The sequence below is a fragment of the Leiobunum rupestre genome, chromosome 9 (assembly GCF_980474605.1).
Source record: "Leiobunum rupestre chromosome 9, qqLeiRupe1.1.hap1, whole genome shotgun sequence".
NCBI lineage: Eukaryota > Metazoa > Arthropoda > Arachnida > Opiliones > Sclerosomatidae > Leiobunum > Leiobunum rupestre.
In genome coordinates, this window is record NC_143392.1 from 14,830,501 (window position 1) to 14,857,228 (window position 26,728).

General features: G+C 38.3%; 3 protein-coding genes across 3 annotated transcripts in view; all 3 read right to left on the reverse strand.

Moving 5' to 3' along the window:
• Nucleotides 1-1,637: 1,637 nt before the first annotated feature.
• LOC149926633 (uncharacterized) lies at nt 1,638-3,056 on the reverse strand. Its single transcript, XM_090157727.1, has one exon. It carries the CDS (start codon nt 3,054-3,056, stop codon nt 1,638-1,640), a length of 1,419 nt encoding a protein of 472 aa, XP_090013853.1.
• A 252-nt stretch (nt 3,057-3,308) lies between these two features.
• On the reverse strand, nt 3,309-5,537 carry LOC149926634 (uncharacterized). Its single transcript, XM_090157728.1, has one exon. The coding sequence runs from the start codon at nt 5,535-5,537 to the stop codon at nt 3,309-3,311; it is 2,229 nt and encodes a 742-aa protein (XP_090013854.1).
• Nucleotides 5,538-13,246: 7,709 nt separating this feature from the next.
• The window catches only part of LOC149926635 (cell adhesion molecule Dscam1-like), a 129,776-nt gene continuing 116,294 nt past the window's right edge, over nt 13,247-26,728 (reverse strand). Inside the window, exon 18 of the mRNA XM_090159100.1 lies at nt 13,247-13,337. Within this exon, the coding sequence (XP_090015226.1) occupies nt 13,333-13,337 (5 nt within the window). The 3' untranslated portion in view covers nt 13,247-13,332. The remainder of the gene's footprint in view (nt 13,338-26,728) is intronic.

The following is a 26,728-nucleotide window of genomic DNA, read 5'->3' on the forward strand; positions in this document are numbered from 1 at the left end:
ATTCATATAATACCGTATACTAGCACTATAAGTACTAAACGAATTAAAGGGGCTCCAAAGTTCGGTGGCAAAAAAAAGAAAATTGAGCATGCTTTTCCTTCCCGCCAGGGCTCCAACCCCTCACTTGGCAGTGGCGGGCAGAGTTAACCGTAAATTTCGCACTTTACTGACTTTACACACATTTTGCCACCGAACTTTGGAGCCCCTTTAATAAAATTTGTTAAGTGATAGATATAAAAAAGCTTGTCAATTCTAATGTTCACTTTATCTCCATTAACGATCAGATTTTATAAGAGATGGGTAAAAATGGAAATCATTTAGTTTAAACTCGGAAACTAATCTGAATTCATCGTAGCTCGACAGACAGATTGCGAGCAGACTCCAGATGCCTCACGGTTATCGATTTAACACAACCCCCGACAAAATAACTTTCGAAATTTTAATTTATGTTCATTTTGATTTGCTTTCATAAAATATTATAAAGTATATACTAAATGCAGAAATCAGATAACAGTTCAGATAATTGAATCGGATCAGATTATTTATAGCAGATCAGATCGGTTACTAGGGATAATGAATCAGGTACAATTTGAAATAAGGTTGCTGGGTGAGAGGAATATAAAGGAATGATCGGATCTGACTAACGGAAAACCTTCAGGTATATGAAAATTACGGCCTGAATAACGTTGCACATTCTTTCATTGTTTTTAGTCTACCCCGTTTGGCGCTGCATATTCAGAAACAATTTAAATTAACATCTCTCAATTAATTTTCTACTTATAAATAATGAAGTTAATTTAAAGCTTTCTGAAGGTTCTTGAACACGCGGTGTAGAATTTTCTATATATGCGGGATTCTACCAGACCGCGGGAGAACTTTTTGTTTCTACACTCGCTACCTATGCTATAATTAGACTGACTATAGTTTTTAATAATTTTATATTTTTTATTATTTTGAGGGACTACTATGAATTACTCTATCGCGCATCACGTGCTATGACTATTACTATTATACTATATTCTAAAATCATACTACAAGGTGGTTTTAAGTTTTAAAGTTTACTATTTTATTTTTTGCCCTATGGTTGGGACATTTTCTGTCCCATGACTAACCGCTCCCAGATCTGCTATACATTTCTCGCACGAAACCCAAGTCGTCCTTTTGGCGCGAAAATGGTGGTCAGCGCGCTCGGGAAAACCAGGCCGACCCTGGAAATTTTCCAAAACGCACCTGCGTTTCCTTCTATAGAGCGCTTTCGATACGACCTGGGTTTTTTCTACATTGTCTGAGAACGGATATTGGAATTTTACCAAAAAAATACAAAACTTGGAAAATACATACATGAAAATATTATTACAATACACTAAAATAATTATTACAATACACTAAAATAATTATTACAATACACTAAAATAATTATTACAATACACTAAAATAATTATTACAATACACACTAATAATTATTACAATACACTAAAATAAAATACTAAAACTAAAATATTACACATTGAAATTATTCATTTTATACACTATTATTAATTAACAATTAACACTTATTACTTTCAATTTAATTAGCTTGTTGGCTAAGTTTTCTACACTCCCCCCGTGAATACGGAGAAAGGGTTTCGAGGTATTCACTAATTAGGATTGTCTTGAATTTCTAAATTGAATAACAGTTTCACTGGTCTTCGCACTACTTGTCCGTTTGATGTTCGCACCGCGCATGACCGAATTTTGTTATCGCGACCTTCGAAAATTTCGACTACCAAACCTATTTTCCACGACTGTTTTGGAAGTTTGTCCTCGCGTAACAACACTACATCTCCGTTTTTAATAACGATTTCCTTTTTCACATATTGGTTATGGTGGGCAGAACGCAATTGAAGAATATATTCCTTCTGCCACCGTTTCCAAAATCGTTCCATTAGCGATTGTCTATATTTCCACCTTTTGGTGGCTTCTTGGCGAGTCGCGGTGTTTTTTGGTTCGTATTTGAATTTAGAGGGCGGCAAAGCGGTTACGCGTTTTCCAATGAGAAAATGCGCTGGCGTTAGCGGCACTGGTTCTTTCGCGTCGTTATAGACGTACGTTATTGGCCGCGAATTTATCATCGCCTCAGTTTCGGCTAATGCGGTGGTCATTTCGGAATAGTTTAATTTTGCTGTGCCTAAGATTTTGTTCAAGGTGGTTTTTGCTGATCTCACTAACCGTTCCCACCATCCACCCATCCAGGCGGCTCGTTCAACTATATACCTCCAACTAATGCCTTTATTTCCGAAAAACTCTCCAACTTTGTCATTTTTTATTGAATTGTAAATTGCTTTTAAATCTAACTCTGCTTTTTTAAAGGTTTTTGCATTATCCGTGTAAATAATACTAGGGGTTCCTCGTCTAGCTATAATTCTACGTAAAGCCAAAATAAATTCTTCCGTCGAGAGGGACGAGACCAATTCTAAGTGGACGGCGCGTGTGGTTGCGCAAGTATATAAACAGATGTATGCCTTACTCACGAGGTCTTTGTCTTTTGTTTTAATGAAAACGGGGCCTGCGAAATCTATTCCGACTACCGAAAATGGCATGGATTCCTCTATTCTTTCGCGAGGTAGGGGTGCTGTAGGCATATCTCCGGCTTTAGCCGCTAAACGTTTGCATTTTAAACAATTTTGAACTATGATTTTTGCTAATTGTCTGCCTGACAAAATCCAATAACGCTCTCGTAATTGGGTGATAGTATCACTAACTCCACTATGTTTTACCTCTTCGTGGGCCTTAATTGTCAATAACTTCGTGAATCTATTTGTTTTTGGGAGCACAATTGGGTGTTTATTTTCATGGCTAAGGTTACTTTCAACTAATCTACCTCCCACTCGCATTATACCATTTTGATCCAAAAACAGATTAAGCGTTAACAATTTTGAGTTTTCCGCAACTTTTTTATTTTCCTTCAAATTATCCGTTTCTAGTTTAAATTCAGATTGCTGAATTGATTTTAGCCAAATATTTTCTACCTTTTCTAGCTCCTCGGCCGTTATCGCCTCGGAATCTGGGTTTTTCATTTTTCTAGTTTTATTAGTAAATCTAATTACTCTGGCGGTAATTCTAAATGCTTTTTGTATCGAACTATGCCTATTCAAGTCAATTAATTTATGAACTCCTATTTCCTCTGGGAAACTAATGGTCAGGACGGTTTTTCTTTCCTGCAAATCTAGATTTTTTGGTATTTCTAGGGGGGTTTCCGCGTTTGGCCAGTTTTCCTTTGAGTCCTTAAGAAAGGGAGCACCCTCCCACCACAATTTACTACTAATTAATTATCTGGCTGTGAGACCCCTAGTAGCAAGATCCGCGGGGTTTTGGATCCCAGGGCAGTGAGCCCAGCTGGCTATGTCGGAAAGTTTTCTAATTTCTAACGTCCTATTTGATACAAACGGTTTCCACGATTTTTCGACCCCTATGATCCAATACAACGCCACTGTGGAATCAGTCCACATGTAAATGTTATCTATTTTGTGCCTGAAATTATCTTTAACGCTATCCACTATCCTAGCCCCTAATAAACATCCCATTAATTCCAGCTTCGGTACTGACAATTCCGACTGATTTTCAGTTTCTTTCAAGGGCGCTATTTTAGATTTGGATGTAATTAACGTGACACCTACTCTTTGATTTTTATCTACGTATCTCAGGTATACAGCCGTTGCGTAGGCCTTGGTACTAGCATCGCAAAAGCAATGAATGTCCCTTTCTACTACCTGATCGTTTGTTTCGTGAAGATAATATCTGGGGAGGCTAATCTGATTTAATTGTTCTAAATCCCCGCAAATATTTTCGAAGTCAGCTCTTAATTCTAGTTCTAAATTCTTATCCCAGTCTGATTTTATTCGCCATAATTCCTGGAATAATAACTTTCCCTTTACCGTGAATGGCGAAAGTATCCCTATAGGATCAAAAATTTGAGCAACTACACTAAGTACGGATCTTTTAGTTTTAGGCAGTTTTTTAGCGCTAGCTATTAATTTTGAAAAGTCAAATGAAAATTTATCCGAAGTGGTGTTCCACTCCATACCTAGAATTTTGATTTGATTTCCCTGATCTAATGTGGGGAACAAGCTAGTTTGACCAGAATTTTCATATTCCTCCCACATGTTTTTTAATCGGGGCGAATTGGTTTCCCACTTTCTTAGCCTCATATTGGCTTTTAGCAATAATTCCGAACAACCTTTAGATACTTGGAATGCACTTTCTACATTATCTTCACCGGTTGAGAGGTCGTCTACGTAAAGTGACTGGTCTATCGCTTCTTTTACTCTTTGGTCTTTTATCTCGCTACGTTCTATATGTAATTTTATAGTGGCAGCCAAAAGAAATGGAGAAGAGTTCACCCCGAAAGGCACCCTCGCCATTCTAAAAGTTTTAAATTCGTTTGTCTTAATTTTACCATGGTCCTCTACTACCCAAAAAAATCGGACGCTATCTCTGTCCTCTTCGGCTATCGCTATCATTAAAAATGCTTTTTCTATATCACTAACGAACGCAATTTTATTTTCTCTAAATTTAAGCAAGATAAGCAAAATATTTGGATTTAAATTTGGGCCTGACGCTAAACAGTCATTTAATGACGGGGCCCCCTTTACTTTGGCTGACGCGTCATTGACCACCCTGAGCTTCGTAGTTGAATGATCCCGTTTGACAGGTTGTTGTGGCAAATAATAGACCCCCGGCTTGTTTGTTTCGATTTCTTGGGTGGGGACCTCTTCTATTATTCCCAAATCTATTTGTTCCTCAATAATGGCCTTGTACTCCGCGTAAAGCGTTCTATCCCTTGAAAATCTGTTCACTAAACCACCGATTCTTTTTAAAGCTACCGTTTTGTTATCTGGCAAAACACTTTTCTCAACTTTCCAAGGGAACTTAACGTGGTATCTACCATTTTTAAATTCGGTCGTTTCTTTAAAATTTTCTATAATTTGTTTTTCGCTATCGTTTATGGTTTCTTTTTCTCCATTGATTCCTAAACTTTCAAGTTCGAAATACTGTTTTAGAGTTTTATCAACGTTTCTTTGCTCAATGCTAATTCTCATGACCGTAGTCAAATAATTGCCTACATGTAGGGGTTCTTCCCGCCTATTAGTGGGGCCTAAAATTACCCACCCAAACATTGTTTCCTGAGCAACTACTCTAGAATTAAATCTTTCAAAATTTTTATCGTTGGCAATTTGCCAAAAATAGTCCCCGCCAATCAGTACGCTAATTTCTGACGGGCCTATAGGGTATTCTCGCGGGTCATCTGCTAAGGCTAAACCCTTTTCATCCATGAAGGCTTCAATTTCTGGGCAATCTAAAGTTTCAGTGGGGTTACAAATAAAGGGAACGACTACCGCTACTAATTCCATATTTTTATTGAAGTTTTTCTTATTTTGTAACTCTAAGAGAACGCTTTTTCTAATCGCTTTTTTAGGAGTTTTCTCCATGAATGAGCCTACGTTGAAACTTTCCTCCCCCATTACAGGTAAGTTTAATTTTTGGGCTAACTCTTCCATTATGAAAGTCCCCTGACTCCCCCCATCTAAGACCATTCTAATTTGGATTCTATTTTTTTGGTTGGGCGGGATTCGAGGCTACAGCTTTCGCCGTTTGTAAAACTCCAGTTTTATTAAAAATTTTGTCTGAGGTTTGAACAGATGTTACTACCGCGCTATAACTATGTTTTGGTTTTTCACTATCTGAATTTTGGCCTAACCCAGATTGTCTATGGGCTAACCACCACTCTCCTACGCATTGTAACCCAACCACTTGATTTAAAGGCATTAAAGTCGCTAGATAACTAATTGGACCCAAGGTGGTGCCTTGGGTATTAGCCTAGCTTATTATTATAATATTCAATTCCTTAAATTCCTACGCGTTGTAACCTGGCCACCTAAATTAAAGGCAATAAAAGTCGCTAGTTGACTTGGGCCTAGGGTGGTGCCTTGGGTATTAGCCTAGCTGATTATTATATTATTTTAACCCTTAAGTATTATATATACTACAAAGAAAATTACTGCAAATGTAAAGTTTATGACAGCAACTGTTTTTAAGGTAAAGCTTCCTGAAATCTCTAGTGACTCCTCCTTTATTTTACCTATTATTAAATAATGATACAATATTCTGTTGTATTTCTTTGTTACGTATTGCTTTTGTACCAACTCAAAGACAACAAACCTATTTCTTAGCAATGCTTGGGCCTTTTTTAAATTATATTTTTAAAAATGTCAGCCGTACGATCCTTAAGTTCCTCAGGCATTTAAAAGTTCTAGTTACTATTGCAGTTGGGTGAGAACTAATATATACTTTAGAAAGTCAATTATCTTTATTATAGGTAATTACAGCTAAAATTAAAGACACAATGTAACAATTCTTTAGTTATAGAGTCAATGGTTGAATTTTCGTCTGAAAGTAATACATTCAGATTCTTTAATGTAAAGAATATTTATGACATATCTCTAACTCCAAAATTACTAATAATTCGCCGAAAGCTATAAGCGACCCTTTCAAAACGAGAATGGGGAACTTGTAGCTACCTTTACATTCCTATAAGTTTCCACAATACGTTTCAAAAGAAGGGCTAAACCTCCCCGGGTTGATATAAAAGCGACAAATGAGACAGCACTGTCATCACTTCGGAGTTAAATGTTGGCGATGCAGTACACATTTTAACGGAGACCGTTGGAACATGGAGATCAAGTTGCTGAATGGTGTGGATGTTCCGTTAGTAGGCTTACAAATTGATGAAGCTTCCGTTTGTAAGCCTACTAACGGCTTGTTCCACCATCAATTCATCGACCGGAAGCTACGTTTGACCAACAACCGTATACACAAATGACCATCCGGTGTACGCGTTGCTTGGGACGAAGCTGGAATAATTTGAAATTATAGCTTCTTCTCGCAATTTGGTAGCACAAATGCTGATAATAGCTGAAAATCAAGGACAGGATTGAAACTGGTTTCTGGAACCAGCCGGACAACCGACTCTTTTACAGGACTGCCTTATGGATTACTTCCGTATCATCCGCGTTAAATTTGGCCTTCTTCACAGCTCGACACAGATTGACTCGGAGGACTGGGTAGCCTGCTGTGGGTTGGCGGGTCTCCGTATGAGGCGCAGAGGACCTGTTTCCCGGCCTTTGGGCGCAACACCGGGTGTCCAGTGCCAGCTGTGGCGGGTTAAGTGGGCCGCTGTGTACCCGTCGTTCCCCTTTAGGAGCTCTTTCTGAAGGGTGTGGCTCTCTACCTACGTATGTAGGGTGTCGGCTGGAGTTGCTATAGCATCCGCTCTTATTCCCACTGCTGTGTGCGAAGTGAGGGGTTGGTCGTCCCATTGTTGCACCTTCTGCTGGGTTGAGGGGCTTGCATCGAAGGTGAGACCGTCAGCGGTAGGGTTCTCTCGCTGCCTTGGCTGTTCTGTCATCTGTCCGGGTTGTGGACGCTGGCGTAGGGCATTCTGATGAGGACCTCCGGTGGTGTGCACTCTGTTTGCGGTACACCGGGCTACAAATCTGATACACATGATCAAAAGCAACTCGAGACGAAAGTTTTAAAACCATCACTAAATTGACTGATATGTGTTATTCTGAAAACATTTACAATTTATGATTTTAAGATATTTTTAAATGTAGTATTTTATAACGTCAACGAGACGTTTCTGTCCAGGAAGTGACGACTGCATAGAGGTACTTTCAATATTTTAAATTATTATTACAACGTTACAAGTTGAAGTAATTTCGAAAAAAATACTATTAGATAGAGCATTTTTTTTTAATATTTCGTTGCATTTGAAAATTTCTAGTTATTGGAAATATTCGCGTTTTTGCTTATTCTAGAAAAGTCAGAATCTAGAAATACCTATTAATATTAGTAGTTACATTTTGTACGCGTTTTGAATAGTGTTAAACTATCTCTAATGATGTAACTGTTAAAGAACTTGTCAGTTGAAATATTTTTTTAAAATATTTTACGTTTTAATGATTTTTATTTTTTTTATAAATGATTTTATAAATATATATTTATTTTAAACGTCGTTTTTATTTCCATAGCTGATTACTTTTATCTTTAGCTCAACGCTAAATTGGAGTTTCATCGTAAATACTTTTAAAAGTTTAATTGCTAACCAACTTTCGTTATTATTAAAAAATCCATTTACTCATAAATTGCAAAATGAATAACATAAGTACGAAATCTTCTATTCTCACGAAGCTAATTTTTTTACGATAATCTATTTCTCCGATGACAACATAAAAAATAACTTGACTAGGGACTGACAACTCTCGGTAAGTGGTTTCCGTTGGCTCTTTTCACGTAGCCAAGGCCTATTAAAAGTTGAAACCCTTACGAAAGTAGAAATGACTACTACTTTGATAAAATAATTATTTAATAAGCATGAATAAATAACTAAAACATAAGAGTTATCATTATAAATACGTGATTCGTTTCTGAAGGTAGTAATTTTCGAATTTGTAACCTAAATTTATTTCCAAAAGTGTAGGGAACGTTTCATTTAGCAATCACTCTGCGACAATTTATCATTAATTGCTATGGGAAAGTGTCATACTTGTAACGGTTATATTACTTATGAACCCACCAAATTAAACTTTTCATTTTATAGAATGTAAAATTCAAATATTCTAATTTAAAAATCACTCCGCGACAAACTACCATTAATTGCTATCGGACAGTGTCGGTAACTACTCTAAGAGTAGTATCAGGTTGGTTACGAGCCTACTTTTAGGTCACGGCCAGCTAAATAGACATCGCCATCTGAGAGTCCTATGTGCCGGGAATGCTTTGCAGAGGAGGAAACTTCCTCTCATGTCCTTTGTGTATGTGATTCTTACGCAGCTCAAAGGTTGGAGCATCTTGGTATGCACAGGCTGGAAACGAGTGATCTTTTCAATATCTCAGCGAAGCAAATTTTGCGCTTCGTTTCGACTAAAACGCTGGATCTGCATAATGGACCTCTGGTCGAAGTGCTAGGTTGGGCTTAACCCAACCACCCAACCCCTATACTAATGATAATAACGGCTATGTTACTTATGACTCCACCAAATAAAACTTTTCATTTAATCGAATGTAATATTTAAAGCGATCCGTTCCTAATTAAAATTAACTCAATAAATTGCTGTCACCTTTCATCATCATCAGCTAGGCTAATACCCAAGGCACCACCTTAGGCCTAAGTCATCAAGCGACTTTTGAAGCCATTAATTCAGGTGGCCGGGTTACAACGCGTAGGAGGGTGGTGGCAAGCCCTGCATGCCACGCGATCGAGCCAACAGCTCCCTACACTAACTATTACCGTTAACCTCAACAAGTTTTTATGGGAGGGGAAACCGAAGAGCTCGGGGAAAACCCCTTAAACCAGTGGGGAGAGAACTTGCAAACTAAGCCTTTGTTTCCAAACCAACACCTTTTAAAACGTTAGTAAAAAAAGAAGCATTAATTTTGTTTATCTGGCAAGTTGTCCTTTATTTTATTTCCCTAAAATAGAGAACGATTTTCTTTAGAATTCCCAAACCTCGTATAAACGAAATTAAGCGAGCGAGATAGGCGTATACAATACGGACAAAGACCGAAGTGGATGTCAATTGGTAGAAAGGAATAAGAGCGCGTTGGGACTGTACCCCTTCTGGCAGTCTCGGCTTCGGAGTCGATCACTCGTCGAGGTTTCAAATCGTATATATTCGGCGGGAGACAGACGTACGCCGACGGAATTTCCAAACAGGCAATCTCGGGAAATGTCAAAGGAAAGAACAATCGTGTTGGCCGGGCTAACCACCAAACCCCGGAACGAGACCAACTGGAAACAATACAGATCTTTCGGATTTAAAGGCTTTCCGCTTTTAAACGAGAAACGAGAGTTCTACCCCCTTTGATGCCAAGATGCGCGTTTCTTTTTGAATTTATCCCAACCCTCCGCCACCCGCTCCATCTCGTGGCTCTTTTAGAATTTATTCGTGAAAATATTTTCAATTTATAGAGATAAGAAAGGATATAGAGAGTTTAGGTCTGGGCTGCGCCGCTTGTTAGAGAAACGAAGCGAAGGATTTAAGCGATGGTGCGGGATCATCCGTCTTTTGGAATTCCTCCGCATCGAAGGTATACGGACTCTTCTCACTCTTTCCATAAGTAACGTAATAAACATAAGTATGACACTTCCTATTCACCCAACGCAAATAGAGCGTTCTATAAAATCGGTCTAAAACTGGCAAAATGTTTCATACAGACTATAGAGCAGGACTAACAACATTTGTTATTCTTTGGCTTAAGAGAATTCGGCTTATGTCCTGTCTTTAAATGAATATTTTAGAGACGTACCTTTTAGGAGTTGTAGGAGGGACTCTAGGTGTTGAAGTATATTTGGGGTTAAGAATATTTTCATGATCTAAGTTTCTTTTTAAACCCGTGGATTTGGGACTAGTATTTTGCTTATTTTCCATCATACATTTATTATAGAAATCATTTTAAATAAGAAAAATGGCGCGGAAAGCTGGAAATTAGTGAAGCCTAGGCTAGCAACTACGCTACTCCTAAAAATCGACTGCTCTCAATTTCTTACGGGTTTGCCAGATAAATATTTTTCTCTCACATGAAAAACCGGCCAAACCTTCACCTCCTCCGTACTCAAATGGGGGAAAGCACACCACACCGATTTTATAGAACGCTCTATTGTTTAATGATAGTCTGTTTCGCCAATGACAACGTAAACCATTAACGACGTACGTACCGACGGACTGACAACCCTCCGCGAACTGCTCCTAGTATTTGGAGGAGGCCCGGAAAATGGCCGACGGACCAGCCAAGGCCTATTGATAATTGAAATGCTTTCAAAAGTGTAAATAACGCTTACTTTTGAAAAATAATGGTCAATTATTGATTCGGAAACTAAAAATAACTATTATAAGCACTGGCTCCATTTCAGAAGTTTGTTATTTTCGAATTTCAAACCTAAACGCGTGTACGTTTGACTTTCTCACCATCAAACTAACCCAACTATTTTGCCAACGGAAAGAGTAGGAAGAGACGAGTCTCCTATACGGAAACTTCCTATTTCGCAATCACTCCACGACAGACTATCATTATCCGAATTCGTTCTGTGTCATACTTATGTCGATTATGTTACTTATGCTCTTCCTTATAATACATCTCATCGCTGACAGCACCCTCTACCGAATAATTGAATCGTTCGTTATTTTATCCAACGCTCTCCTCTCCAATATTTGCTCTTAAAAACGAAGATTTACATAATAGGGGGAGATGGTAAATATGATTTGTCGTTGGTTCGCTGCTTCCTCGAGTTTCCATATTTTTAAAAGATTATCTCTATTAGGAAAATTGGATTTCCGGAATTAATATCTTTATTTATACGTACTTATATTTATTTTTCAGACCGTCTTTGGCAAACCGCTAGTTTATTTTTGTGAGAGATCGTACAAGGTAGCTTATTCCGTTGTAGGTTTGCTTATGTAACTTAAAGAACTTAATCAGTATTTTGTACTCATTAATGGTACTTGACATTTTGTTTCTATAATTTGACTTTCTGGTTATTCACAAAAGGATATTTGAACTTTAAAACTATGGAAGAAAATATCCGATTTAATGGTACTTGATATTTTGTTTCTATATGGCTTTGTGGTTATTCTCTATATGACATCCTTGGCATTTATAGAATGGTTCCAATATTATCAGATTCTAGATTCAAGTTTCAAGATTTTTATTAGTGACTTTTATAGATACAACCTTTTCTAACAAGGCGACTAACCAGATGGGAGCACAGTCAAGGAAAAATAAATAAATAATACAGGGAAAAGAATTAGAAATGTTTAAATTTGTATATTGCGGTATTTATACATCTGTCAATAGTTTAACATATAATTACTATTACTTTCCATTTACAAGAATAATTATTTGCAATTATTTACTTTAATAAAGTGGTTTTTATACATTAAATGATTAGATAAATGCCTAAAATGAAAGCAAAGCTTAAATTTTTTTTTATTATAATAAGTTTTTGAAAGACTAGGCTAATTTAAAAAAAAATTAAAATGCTTCCAAAAAATGTTTTTTGAGTTTTTCGAAAGAACCAGAAAAAGTCATTAAAAGGGGGTCGATAAATGAAAATTTTCCCTTTTAAAATAATTCGCTAGGCCAGGCACCACCTTAGGTCCAAGTCATCGAGCGACTTTTAATGCTTATAAACAGGTTGCCGGGTTACACTTTATCGTTAAATAACTCAACTAGAAAAATAATTCAGATAATAATTCAGGCCAGCACACAAAAGGAGTATTTACATTTTCGAGGCCATAGCAAATGTTTATCGTTTTGATCGGTCCGTTCGCGTAAAGTAATTTGTTTGGTCATTTCCCAAAAAAGGGATATTTGTCGGGTTTTCACTCCCAATCAGGGTTGTTCAAAATGCATTTTGAAAATGCAAATAGCATTATTTTACATTTTACATTTTGAGTTAGAAAGTATTTTGCATTTTGCATTTTCCATTTTTGAACAACCCTTCTCTCAATAAGTTAACCTACACACAGACAACGTGTATTAGATTTGTAGCCCGGTGTACCGCAAAAAGAGTGCGCACCACCGGAGATCCTGTTCATCATGCCCTACGCCAGCGTCCACAGCCCGGACAGGTGACAGAACAGCCAAGGCAGCTAGAGAACCCTGCCGTTGAAGGTCGCACCTTCGACGCAAGCCATACCCAGCAGAAGGTGCAACAATGGGGAAACCAACCTCTCTCTTCGCACACCGCAATAAGAGCGGATGTTAGCAACTCACGCGACACCCTACCTGTAGACGTAGGTAGAGAGCCATACCTTTCAGAAAGAGTGGAAAATGAAAGAATGTTTTCAAGAATGTAATTATTACATTTAGGGAGAATGCATATGCTGCGAATATTTTTAGCTCGAAATTGAAGTGCACACCGGTAACGTTTTACCTTCCCCCACACAAACCGGCGGGGGGATAGTAGAGAGTTTAAGCAACCCACTTCTAGGCGTAAACGCGAACGTCTTCGTCTCTTCCCGAAGTGTTGTTTAAACTTTCGTTCAGCAAAAATTGTTTAAAGTTTTTTACATCTAGCGCCATCGGTTTCAAATAGAATACTTACCCCTGTAGCACATGAAGTCGTTTTAGGGTCGGGGTACGGTCGAAAAGTCGCCATAGAAGTAGATTTAGCACTTTTATTATAAACTTCTGCTATTACCTTGGAGTGGAGAAGTTGACTGCAGGGGAAAAGCGGATGTTAAGTCTGTCAGGCTCAACATTACCCAGAATCCTTTGTCTTAAGCATCACCCTCAATCTGGTTTTAATGGAAACAATTTTTTAAACATTCGGATGAAATTTTATTAGATTTCCGTTTGTATTAGTTTTATTTATATTGGATTGTTTTAGTTTAAGCAGGAATCCATACCTCTACTTGGAAAGCTTATCCTACCGTATCCTACGAGAGGAAAAATCCCCTTTGCGCGCGCTCCCTTCTCACGTTGTTGTTCGTTAAGTTAACATAGTGACGTCAAAAAAACCGTCAGCCACATCGAGACGAAAATCTTCAGCGATAAGCATTCCAAGTAGAGATGGTTTCCTGGCTTAAGACATTTTGGATATCAACCTGATCACACATAATAATTTTTTTTTAATTATTCCAAAAAATTAAGGTAAAGCTTTTTATGTTATTTAATGTTGTATCTAAAAACCAAGGCCTAACATGTAACCCGGCCACCTGAATTAATGGCTTTAAAAGTGACTGGATGACTTAGGTGGTGCCTTGGGTATTAGCCTAGTTGATTATTATTATTATTATTAAGTTATTTTTCTCTTTTATAAATTAAAATTATTAATAGAAGGTAACAATGTTAAGATAAAATCTGTAACAAAAAGGAAATGATCAAACACAACGGTTCCCATTGCTAAGAAATATTTAAAATGAACCTTGGAAATAACTCTCTTTTTCGTCGCCAGAGTTCAGGTAAAACGTTGGCCCCTACCAAAAACGCAGTGCATGCCGGGAGGGCTTAGACAGCGTTGATGGGGGGATTTCAAAAGGCATTTTCTTTAACGTGGAGAGATGAAAGTCTAACGGAATCCGGCCCTTCCATTCCCGCCAAAAATTTCCCTAAGGAATTATGGGTATCCACATTTGATATACACGTCATCACCTACTAGTCGCTAGATGGCGATAGTGTTGCTATAAAGGCGCGAAACTTGAAAACGTTCAGTAAAGGGAGATCCTATATAGAAAATGCACTTAATATGAGATATATTAAAGTTTAATTAAAATCTAATTGATTAATTTTTTTAAATTCCGTTCATTTACTTCTGCTGTTACTAATATTTAGTTATAGTTTGTAGTTGCGACTTCAAATTTTTGTTACCGTACAATAATAATAATAATCAGCTAAGCTAATACCCAAGACACCATCAAAGGCCTCAGTCATCGTGCGACTTTTAAGGCCTTTTAGCGGCTGGCCGGGATAAAATGCGTTCCTACCACGCCAGCCAACAGCTCCCTACACTCAGGGCCGGTTTAAGACTTTATGGGGCCCTAGGCCCAAGTTTATTTTGGTGCCCCCTTTCAATAGCTAGCGAAGCGAGCTAGGCGCTTCCTCAATTTATAATTGAGAAATGGAAGGAAAATTCATTTTGCTGCCAAATTTAGTAGGTCGTCAGGGGCTAGACGGCAGTCCGTCAGAGAATGTGACAATCAAACGTTTTTGGTTCATAGGGGTGGACGCATTTACTAAAATTACTCCGGAAAATATTTTGTGAAAAGCAAATGATTAAAGTTTTGTACTTTTTTTTTCGATCCCTCTTGGTGCCCCTTGTAGGCTTGGTGCCCTAGGCCCAGGCCTATTCGGCCTATTGGTTACTCCGGCCCTGCCTACACTAACTAATACCGTTAACCTCTAAAAGGTTTTAGATTCGGGAAAACCCCCTCTACAAATTCAGTATAAGCTTCGTGAGTAGTTTAAATTTTGGTCACAAGTATCGCCGCCTACCGACCGAGTGTTAAATTGAATATATGAAAGCTCGTTCAAAATTATCTTTGCGCAACAGCTAAAAGTTTCAACCGGAAAACATTGAAATTCAAAAATCGTCTGCTATTTCTTCACATATTTAGTTCACGGATATTAAAGCAGATTCATTTACTAATTTCTTACATCACCTTAACACAAATATGCCTTTACTCCCAGACCTGTAGCTTTAGTCCCATTCGACCGAAATCCCATTCGACCGAAGGCGGTTTTTGAGGTGTCCCATTCGACCGAATTCCGCCGAAACGTACGGTTTTTATGTGTCCCATTCGACCGAACGCTGCTATATAAATTGGCTTTTGCTATGTTTTCAATTTAGTTACTGAAGTCGTTTGCAATGGAGCGGATAGCTAATAAAGGAGGGTATTTATACATCAATAATAATTATTTATTCCGTCTTAATCTCAAAATGAAGTATCACTCTCCCTACTAGATGCAGTAGCTATGAATTTAGCTATGCCATTTTAATATCTTTGTACTATGCATTTATTTGAAAATAAAATGGAATGAGCATGAATTATATTTTTATCTTCACCTAGTCAAGAAAAGTAACTGAACCAAAGCTGAAATAGTAAACTTAACCAACTCTAACCTAACCTAACCCAACCTAACCTAACCTAACCTAACCTAACCTAAACATGGATCTTCGATAGTACATACCTTATAAATAAAATACCAAATCACCCCGCCAATTGGGCTACATTTTAAAATTCTTTCGGTCGAATGGGATTCGGTCGAATGCGATTTCGGTCGAATGGGAATAAACGGACCTGTATGGTAATTTTAACAAAGTTTCCAATTCAATTAATTTACTCTCAAATGCAACGACCTTCTGAAAACACAAAAGCAAAATAAATGGGATTTCTTTTTATGTCAGGATAAATTTGTTTCGATTCGGCTTTGGTTCGGAAAGTTTAGCGAGACGCAAGAGAGAGGGATATCGTAGTTTTTATTTCGTGGCGTAGATAAATACGCCGGGATAACAATCTCATTTCGGGAGCCTGCAAAAACACGTCAGATTTATTTTTTCTGCCACGTTCGTATAAACCCGCTTTGCTTCTTTTCCTTAACGACGTATCAATCTTTATTTCGAACCCCGGAATATTTTTGATCGTCGTCCGCAAAACGGGAGATTACGATTCCGTGAAACGATATTCATGTCCGAATTTGTATAACAGTTGTTGGCGAGAAAATTGCAAATAGCGGAAGAGGCGTAGAAATCGCGAAAATGATGTTTTTTCCGACGCGAGCCGCAACCGCGATACTCTTACGTTTATCGCCCGTGAGAGTTAAATCTCCGAGTAGTCGTAGTTGCGACGAGGGAGTCGGGCCTTAAGAGTGGAGCGGCCATTTTTTACCGGAGACTGGATGGTCATTTACCGACGCCGCGGCCGCCCTTGTAATAAGAAATTCCCTTTTGTGAATAATGCATGCAAGGGGATTCTCTCCTTTGTTATTCTTGTCGAGCAACGTTCGGTAATAGCCTGTGTCCGTACAGAGACGCTGCTTCTTCGGGCCAGTCTATATTGGGCATCTGGGGCATTTTCTTTATATTGGGAGATGGTCGCGATGACGGTCCCTGTCCCGTTCGTCCGGATGAAGCGGGACTGCAGAAGGAAATCAAAAGCCATCCTCGATTCGAGACACGCATTGTTGATAAGGCAGCGTCGGATTGTCTTCTAATCCCCCTCTGTTCCGCGCGCCGCTGCGAGAATTGAGAGAACCAAAATGCTCTTTGTTGAGCTTTCTGACTTTTAGCCCCGGCGCACCATCTAATATACAGCGCTGTCTCTCTTTATTTGGATTGATCTGTTTTTCGCGGATTTTCCTTTTATCTTCTATCTCCTTTTTTTCGTTCTAATTCGTATTGAAGAGCCTTTTTTCACCGGCTCAAATAAGAATGGGTTTATGTAGTTACCGTCATTGTCGAGTTCTCTCTTGACACGCTTGTAAGGCGTGTGGAATACCTCTACGGGTGTTTTGGCATATTTAGTTATATTTAAACTGTAGGTAAGTAACACCACATGTAACATAATTACTCATAAGTGTGCCAGAAAGAACTTTTTCTCAATGAGACCTTGTGGCAAGGATATGAGGTAATTGATGTTACGGTTTTATCGTCATCAATACTAGAGGGAAGGAAGTTAAAACCAGTTTTACGCGACGTTAGTCCGTATTTTCTTTGGTGGCTGTGAAACAAGGTCTCATTTAAATTTTTAATACAGAGATGTTAAGCCGAGGCACACTTGTGAGTAATTATGTTACATATGGTAACACTTATAAGGTGGAAATAAGATTTTCAGTCAGTTTGTGAATTCTCAGGGTCAAGATAAAACAATTATTTCGGGTTGTTATAGAAATTAAGAACACGTTTTTAAAGATAAAATTTGGTTGTATGGACACAGGGGCGTAGGAACCGGAGGGGGGCAATGCCCCTCCCTAGAATTTTTCTGGGAGGGGCAACTAATCTTATTGCCCCCTCCAACCTTTGGTCAGTTGAAATCTTCAAGAAGCCGAAATTATCGTTTTAAAAGCATATAAATCTTATAGAACCTCCACTATGTTTAAATATCAGTCTTTTCCCGCCAATTTACACATCCATTCAGCGAAGCTACACTCCATTAAAAATTCAAAACCATTCTCCAGACCCCTTTTCGTTTCTCGTTGCACCCTCCAACTTCTAGAACGTTCCTACGCCCCTGTATGGACCTTGGTAACACAAACAATACATGTTTCATTAATTATACCTTTATTTTAATATTATTATTAATAAAAAGAATGTATTTATTTATACTCAGGGAGAATGAATATGTCGAAACAATCGACGGTCACGTTGAGGCCCTAACCCCGTCATGCTAAGGGGGAGGGAGGAAAAAAGGAGGCGGTCTTGTTTTTTGCGTCCTCGCAGCAGCGTTAATCGCGTCGGAAAACGTAATTTTTAAGAACCAATGAGATTGCAGTATTATTTGAATGTATTAAAGCGGAGGAGCATACCGGGGGCCCCAACGGGTGGAATTGGAGAAACGCTAAAAATAATCTCGACATATTCATTCTCCCTGAGTATAAATAAATACATTCTTGTTAATAATAATAATAATATCAATAACATATTGAGTTAAATAACCAGGCTTTAGTACGGCAAAATAATGTTCTTTAAATAAGCATTCGTAAATTACTAATTAAAAATAATCTTCGTATAATTGGGCTACTGTACAATAGTGTAAGAACTGCGAGACCATTTAAACTTCATTGGCGAGTTCGCGAAACTTTAATTAGCCGCTTCACATCCTGGGAAAGGGAAGGTTTGGGTGGCCGCCCCTCACCGACCCCAGTTGCTCCGCATCCGTTCATCCGCGGGGGAGGAAAGAAAATGAAGTTATCTAGCCCAGGATTTATCGTTACGAAATGAGATTTTGGGGCCGCTATCGGGCCTTCACTCTCCAGCTATACGCGGACAATGAAAGGTCAAAGCTCGCGCCTGTATCATCGCGCGGAAGGCCACCACCATCGGTATCAGTTCTCCGGTGGCTGTTACAATCGTAGAGTAGTTTCGGAGAAAGAGACGCGTTCTCGCAAAGCCCCCTTTGGATGTCGAGCGAGCTTAGCGAAGATGTCGGTGGAACGGACGCTCCCGGGATTAGAATCCAAAGCCGGCTTAAGTCTCATCCTTTCTCTTCTATCTCTCTGTGTCTTTCCCTTTCGATAGCTGGCGGGCAACAGAGCCACGCCACGTTTATATTCCACCACCCCAAAGTAAACATCGTTACACGTTCCTGGCCTTCTGATTTTGTAATTAAGATTTCGCTTCACCGAGAGCCCCGAGTTTTCATCGAGCCTGTTTGTATTTCTACGCCTGGCCCTGTCTCCCACCGCCCATTTAGAATTTTGTTCTCTCGCAGCCAGGACGGACAAGTTGCTGATGGGTGGGTGACGAGCCTAGATTAAAGATGGCCCCGAGGTTATTCAAACATAAATTCTCGATCGAGAAAGTGGCGGTTGGTTCGGAGGAAGATTACCCTTTTTGTCAATGAGACGAAAACTTCACCCTTTAACGAGGAGTTGGTCGTAGCGTCAGGTTCTTCTTCGGGCGTTGCCAGGCGTTCCTCCCTCATGTACACTTGTTAAACAAGTGTAGAGTGTTGCGTGTCTCGCGGCTCTAGCCAGGCGAAAACTTTCCATTCTTCTTTTATGTCCATTCACCTCACCTCCCCTCGAAGCAATCAAATTCTCTTCCCCCCTACTCCCTGGTGACGTTTTTCTAAAAATAGATTCTTCAATTACAAAAGCGCGTGTCGTGGCGTTCCCATCCAAATATTTGAGATCTTTCTAGGTCCATAATACTTTAACGTTCCTCTAAAATTGTTCACCTCTCGAAAGGTTTACCCGACGTCTGTGTTTGCGACATTCACTCTCGACTAATTGCTATTCGGTGTACTATGTCGTTTGTTTTTTACATTAAGCGCCAAGCGAACTCGCTTGTTTTTCAACTATGGCATCCTTTTACGCTCTGCCATTTTCACGCAAAACGACAACTTTGCAAAGACAAACACGGAACTATTAATTATAGCGTTTTGTTGTTAGCGTTAGTCGACGAGGTAGTTGTCTTTCGTGTCTGGAAATGTTTGTTACCTTATAAAGAAAAGTAAACTCGAGTAATAGGTGATGGATATAAAGTCTGCCTTTCTCCTTGTTGCGTTTAATCTTTTGTTTTTCCTTTGGTCTAGTCCTTGTTAGCGCTTATCTCTTAAGTCAATTTTGACCGTCAAACTTAAGCTACTGCTGCTCGATAAGTAGAAATCGAAGTTTTTCCTGGGTATAATTGAATCAACTTTGTTTATGTTCGACGTTTGAGTAAACTTATCAACGGTTTCCAGTTTTCATTGGGTAAAATTTGGTTCGGACACCAAAGTAATATTTCAAGGAAAGACCTAAGTAGATTAGGTTAAGTGAGTTTAGGTAAAGTTATTTTAGGTTAGGTTAGGTAAAGCTAGGTAAGGTTAGGTTACGTTAGGATTAGATGAGTATACGTATAGTTATCTAATCTTAACGTTACCTAACCTAACCTAACATAACTTTACCTAAACTCACTTAACCTAATCTAACCTAACCTTACCTTACGTATCCTTACTTAATCTAACCCTACCTATCCTAACCTATCCTAACCTATCTTATCCTAACGTAACCTACCTTAACCTACATCCTAACCTTAATTTACCTCACATTACCTATCCTAACCTTACCTGACTTAACCTAATCTAACCTAACATTACCTAACCTTACCTTACATTACATATCCTATCCTATCCTAACCTAACCTATTATAAAATAACCCAAATGTAGCAACAGTTTTCAGTTATCATTGGTCAAAAGTCCTTTCACAAATCGATGCTGCATTTCAACCAAAAAAAAAATAACCTAAATTAACTGCGAAAAACTATAGCCCTAGTCATCGATAAGCGAATTTAGTAGATGATATACTCCCAAAAACAACCAGGAGGCTTAATCCGTAGCCAATGAAATTGAGTTTCCGTTACGCCACGTCTGACGGTGGTATATCTTAAATTTTAAAAATGGATACAGTTTAATTACGATAAATATCTTTGAGAACTCAAAGTTAAAGAAAAAAGCGTTACAATATAAAAAGTATCTGATTTTGTAGAAAAACCACAGATTGAATTTTTCTCGGGACTCCAGTAGCTGTTAAAGACTTTTGTAATTCCCCGTGGGTCATACCTGGGCGATTCCCCGTGGGTCATACCTGGGCGATTCCCCGTGGGTCATACCTGGGCGATTCCCAGCGTGCTCTAAATAGAAAAACGGTACGTTACGCGTGGATTCCTTCGCTCTGATTCGTCCACGAGGAAGGTACTGAGGCTGTTCTGGGCTGGCGGGAGAAGGAAGGACCGGTTAAAAACCCTTCGCGCAACAATCGATGTTCCTCGGTTCACAAAATTCGTTTTATCCGAAATCGATAAAGTCGCGAGCCGCGGTTCGAGCGATAAATTAAATAGTTGGAGAAGAGAGAGAGAGAGAGAGAGAGAGAGAGAGAGAGAGAGAGAGAGAGAGAGAGAGAGAGAGAGAGAGAGAGTAGGATTCTGAGTTCGCCACCATCACTATAATCAGCGATACCCTTTCTTTTTCTTCATAAAACGCATCTTTTCTAAAGCGTCGTAAATACAGAGGTGGGCAAAAAATTGCGAGCGTTCGGAAAAATGAGCATATAGAGTTTTAAACACGGCTTGCTCAAGTGAGCGAGTACTCAAGGCAAACGAGTTTATTTTCTCAATCTCTAATTGAGAAGCCTCTGGGCGGGCGCCGAATAGTTCGCTCCGGCGTTGATGGCTGACGGCGCGCTGAGGGAGATTCCCCCCTCGACGGGTTAGTTCCCTCACTTTTAAGCGCTCACCGCGCGCTGAGCGAGATCTCCCGATCTTCGGAATAGCCCCCTCACTTTAAAGCGACGCGTTAGTACCCTCAGTAGAAAGCGCTGACGCAGCGTTGAGGGAAAATAACCGAGAGAAGGAATAGTTCGCTCAGATTTGAGCGCGGATTTTGATCACGGTGAGCGACGGTAAAGTTCGTTTACGCAAATCGCTCACAGCGCGGCGAGCAAAAATTTCAAAAATCAAACATTAAACTATTACTCGGCTATGGGTTTATTATATACTTTTTTTATTAATAAAATGAAGGGTACTCTAAACGTCGGGAGTTAATGATATCTTCGATTGAATAAAATTCAAAGGTTCTTCCTAATTTATCCAACGATAAACTAGACTGCAAATATTCCGTTTAGTGTTAAAAGAGCTTTATTAAATATTAAAAGCCACAAATTATAACAATAGGCGCTAGTATACAATCTTTTGGTCTTGACAAACTTGGCAGGTGAAATGGGCTACGCGGTACGCGTTTCTTCATTTTTAGGGGATTGTGGCTCGCGCTACTTTAATGGAAAATATTAATTAATGATCGGTACCATAAAAACAAGTGGACATTTACTAACCCCTAATCGAACTCATTTGTAAATCTCCAGAATTTAATAGACAGTTTTAGCAACTACCTACAGGGGCGGTGCCAGAAGATTCTTAGGTGTAGGCTAATAATGTTTATCATTTGTGGGCCCCCTGTTCCTCAATATTGGGCCCCTCTATGTATTGACTTAAAATTCAATTTTGCAAATTCAGGTAATTTATTTATTATTTGATATTAGTGCGGTTTTTAAAATTTTACAGTATTAACTATCATCACATATTTTATTTGAATTTAAAAATCGACTTGATGTGGCCCCGTCAGATCGATTTGTGGGCCCCTATTTGAACACAAAAGTAGGTTATAGCTCTAGTTGCCTACCCCTATAACGCCGCTCCTGACTACCTACACCGGGATTTTAATCACAGTGAACGACGACAGAGTTCGTTTACGGTAAATCGCGAAGAGCAAACATTTCAAAAATTAAACTTCACATTTGACGGTATGAATAAGTTAATAATAAGATTATTTTTAATGTATATGTAAAATATAATACAATATCTGTGCATATAACCATCTTCGATTTTGTCCATTGTTTATGACATCGACAAAAATAACCATATCATCAAATGATCAAGCTAATTGCGAAGATTCACGGTTTTTAAATAATAATTTTTTTCAGGAAAAAAGGGAGGGGTTGGAATTAATATAATGGCCAGCCTGTGCCAATATTAAAACTGTTTTAGTTCCAAATTGAGGTAACTCGATTTACGCGAATTTTCTTTTTTGCCGTTTTTCAAACTTCTTTTACACTAAAAATATAAATATTACAAATAGCGGCCAATGTATAGTTACAAAGTTATCGATTATTTTCCATTTTTAAAAAGAATTACGTTATAAATTTTTATCAAATTTAAATAATATTTTTTAGATACCTGGTTTTGAAACTAATAGCATTCTTTTCGTTTTTATTTCACACCGAATTTTAGTAATAATAAAAATGTTTGAATAATTCTAATGTCTAGTTTGTGCGGGTAACAAAAATCAACAGTGAAGAAGCTGTCAACGATCACCGTCAAGCTCAGCGTGTGGGAAGTGGGGACCCGCTGGCTGCCGGTGAGTATGAACAAGGAGGGAGGGGGGTGGCATTACCAAGGTAACCTATTTAAAGTTACTATAGACAATAGGCTATAATCACTATGCTGTAAACATTTGTGTCGCGCGAAAGCGATCCAAATCTAACGACTGACGATTATGATAAAAATTACATCATTCTTCCGAACTTCAAAAGGCCGTTATTTTATTTCTGGGGGGGGGGGGGGATTTCTATTTGAACTTGTAATAACTTACACACAAATATTTTCTTTACATTTTTCTGTTTTTATTGCTTACGATGTTACATTTTATATACAATATTGGAAATATTTCAATAATTATTTAAATCTTCGCTCTTGCTTGATACCTACAAAGATTCTCAAAAACATTGTGTGGAGCGTGTCATTTTCGCCTAATTTGGTTTGACAACAATGAAACGAAACCCAAATTAGTTACCGCCATACGCCAAACGAGGAGGCAATGAACACCGCTAATGCCCCACAATGGAACATTTTGAAAAAAAGGATCCACCGTGGAACTTCGGATGTCATTAGAAAGTGTTCATCTTGTAAAATACGGAAGCGAACTTAAAGCCTGAAACTGAATAAAAAAACTCAAGCCACAGTCGAAGTACTATAACTCCAAAACTATGGACTCGAAAAAATTAAACTTCGAAGGCGAGAAAAATTATGAACAGCTAAAGCAAAAAACACGAAAAAATTAAACTAAGGAAGGACCGAAATACGAATCGAAAGACGCAGACTTGAGAAAAGTCGACAAGAAACTGTAACGAAATGAGAAAGGAACCTACTATTTATACTATTATTGTAGAAAGGATTACGAAGCGAGGTATAAGTATAGGAAACTTCGAAATTGCCCTAGCATTGGCTATCTTAAACGGCTAAGACCCAAGGGAGGGGCGACTCATTGGCGTCAGTTCGGAATTCTGGCGTTGACCCCGTCATATGACGTTAAGAAGTACACGCTATTGTTGAAATTGAAAACTGCGAGAATGAAGAAAATGGGTTCGATGCTAAATAGAAAAAAACCTCCATCGACTGTCCCCCTATTTTAATATTTTTGTCAGGTGCAGTAACGAGTAAGTGGCGCCCTTGCTGTCTGGAATGGGCAGTGTTGGAAAAAAAAGCCCAAAGTGGGAAAAAAGGTTTGCAGAGCCAAATAGGATTTTATGAATCGGGCCAAGCCGCCAATTCAATGCTTTTGAATTAACTAATATTATTCTAATGTCTGAATATGTCGGCTATAGATTCCAAGGTTCAATAATATCTAATCGGCCCGATTAGTCGCAACTTAGTAAATAGTAACACAGAATAAATAAACATTGTAAATAAATGTAGTAAAAATAGCTAATAATACCATTAGTTAATAATATTGTTACATAAGTATGACACGTCTTATTCTTTATATGCAAAACGTTTACTGATAACTAGCCACAAGAGACACTCTATATAGAGGGCTTCTCGTGTATGACGTGCCCTTTATCAGCATCTCGCTAGGGGTGATTTTTTACCGTGATGACGTCACTCTGTAAATAGGTTTTAGTGAATTATTTCCATTAAATTATGGATTTATGATATTACGTAGTATTTTTATTTTTATTGATTAACGTTTTCATGTTAGTCTATCCGTAGTCCAGAAAAATATACTTTGGAGCTAACGTTCCGTAGACGCGGCCCGAATATACATGGTTTTCTCCGTTTTCCTATATGGTATTTTATTATAGAATACTTATTTCGGTTTCAGAAGGGCTAGTTTTGATCTAGTCTATGAAGCTATACGACTCATTTTTAGGGGGAGTTCAGTTTAGCGAAAAGTATATTTATATATGTATATTATAAGTCCAGCCTAAATTAGCGAGTGAATGCCTATTTCGGGGAAATATTTGGTTAGTCATGTCCCGCTGCGACGAAGAGACGTTTCCTATGAGTGGTCAACATTTCCCTTTTCGTTAAGATGCCGAAAGAGACGCCTTCGTGTCTGGACTCCACCTGCGGGTCCCAAAATTGAAACGATTGGGATAGTTTGGAAAGGGGTTGAGGTTCCACCCCCCCCTCTTTTCAAGCTTCAAGTTGAAAGCCGATCGCTAAAACGTAAATACAGCAAATTAGTTTTACCTATAGTTATTATTATTGTTACTAATTATTGATAATTTTTGTTTTTTTATATTTTAGGACGATTTACAGAAAAATATTTTGATATTTTCTGTAACGAACAAGAACTCGACCAAAGGCCAGATGAGCTGATGAATGCCAAGTTAAAGAACGGGGCAATGGAATTTGAACTCCAGTTGTATAAGGAGCAGTTGGACAATGCCAACAAAGCCCCCGAAGTGGCTGTAGCTGGTTGTTCTTGCGTAAAGGTCTCAAAAATTCAAAAACCAGAAGAAGCCAAATAATTGGCTAAAACCAAAACGGTCCTTTTCAGGACCACCTTCGTTTAGTCTAAAGGCCATTAGGCTGTGTGATTCTAAAATGCTGAACTATTGAACCTAAAATATATTCGCTGTTTTAATTGTTCCGTATTTTACAAGATGAACACTTTCTAATGACATCCGAAGTTCCACGGTGGATCCTTTTTTATTTCCAAATGTTCCATTGTGGGGCATTAGCGGTGTTCATTGCCTCCTCGTTTGGCGTATGGCGGTAACTAATTTTGGTTTCGTTTCATTGTTGTCAAACCAAATTAGGCGAAAATGACACGCTCCACACAATGTTTTTGAGAATCTTTGTAGGTATCAAGCAAGAGCGAAGATTTAAATAATTATTGAAATATTTCCAATATTGTATATAAAATGTAACATCGTAAGCAATAAAAACAGAAAAATGTAAAGAAAATATTTGTGTGTAAGTTATTACAAGTTCAAATAGAAATCCCCCCCCCCCCCCCAGAAATAAAATAACGGCCTTTTGAAGTTCGGAAGAATGATGTAATTTTTATCATAATCGTCAGTCGTTAGATTTGGATCGCTTTCGCGCGACACAAATGTTTACAGCATAGTGATTATAGCCTATTGTCTATAGTAACTTTAAATAGGTTACCTTGGTAATGCCACCCCCCTCCCTCCTTGTTCATACTCACCGGCAGCCAGCGGGTCCCCACTTCCCACACGCTGAGCTTGACGGTGATCGTTGACAGCTTCTTCACTGTTGATTTTTGTTACCCGCACAAACTAGACATTAGAATTATTCAAACATTTTTATTATTACTAAAATTCGGTGTGAAATAAAAACGAAAAGAACGCTATTAGTTTCAAAACCAGGTATCTAAAAAATATTATTTAAATTTGATAAAAATTTATAACGTAATTCTTTTTAAAAATGGAAAATAATCGATAACTTTGTAACTATACATTGGCCGCTATTTGTAATATTTATATTTTTAGTGTAAAAGAAGTTTGAAAAACGGCAAAAAAGAAAATTCGCGTAAATCGAGTTACCTCAATTTGGAACTAAAACAGTTTTAATATTGGCACAGGCTGGCCATTATATTAATTCCAACCCCTCCCTTTTTTCCTGAAAAAAATTATTATTTAAAAACCGTGAATCTTCGCAATTAGCTTGATCATTTGATGATATGG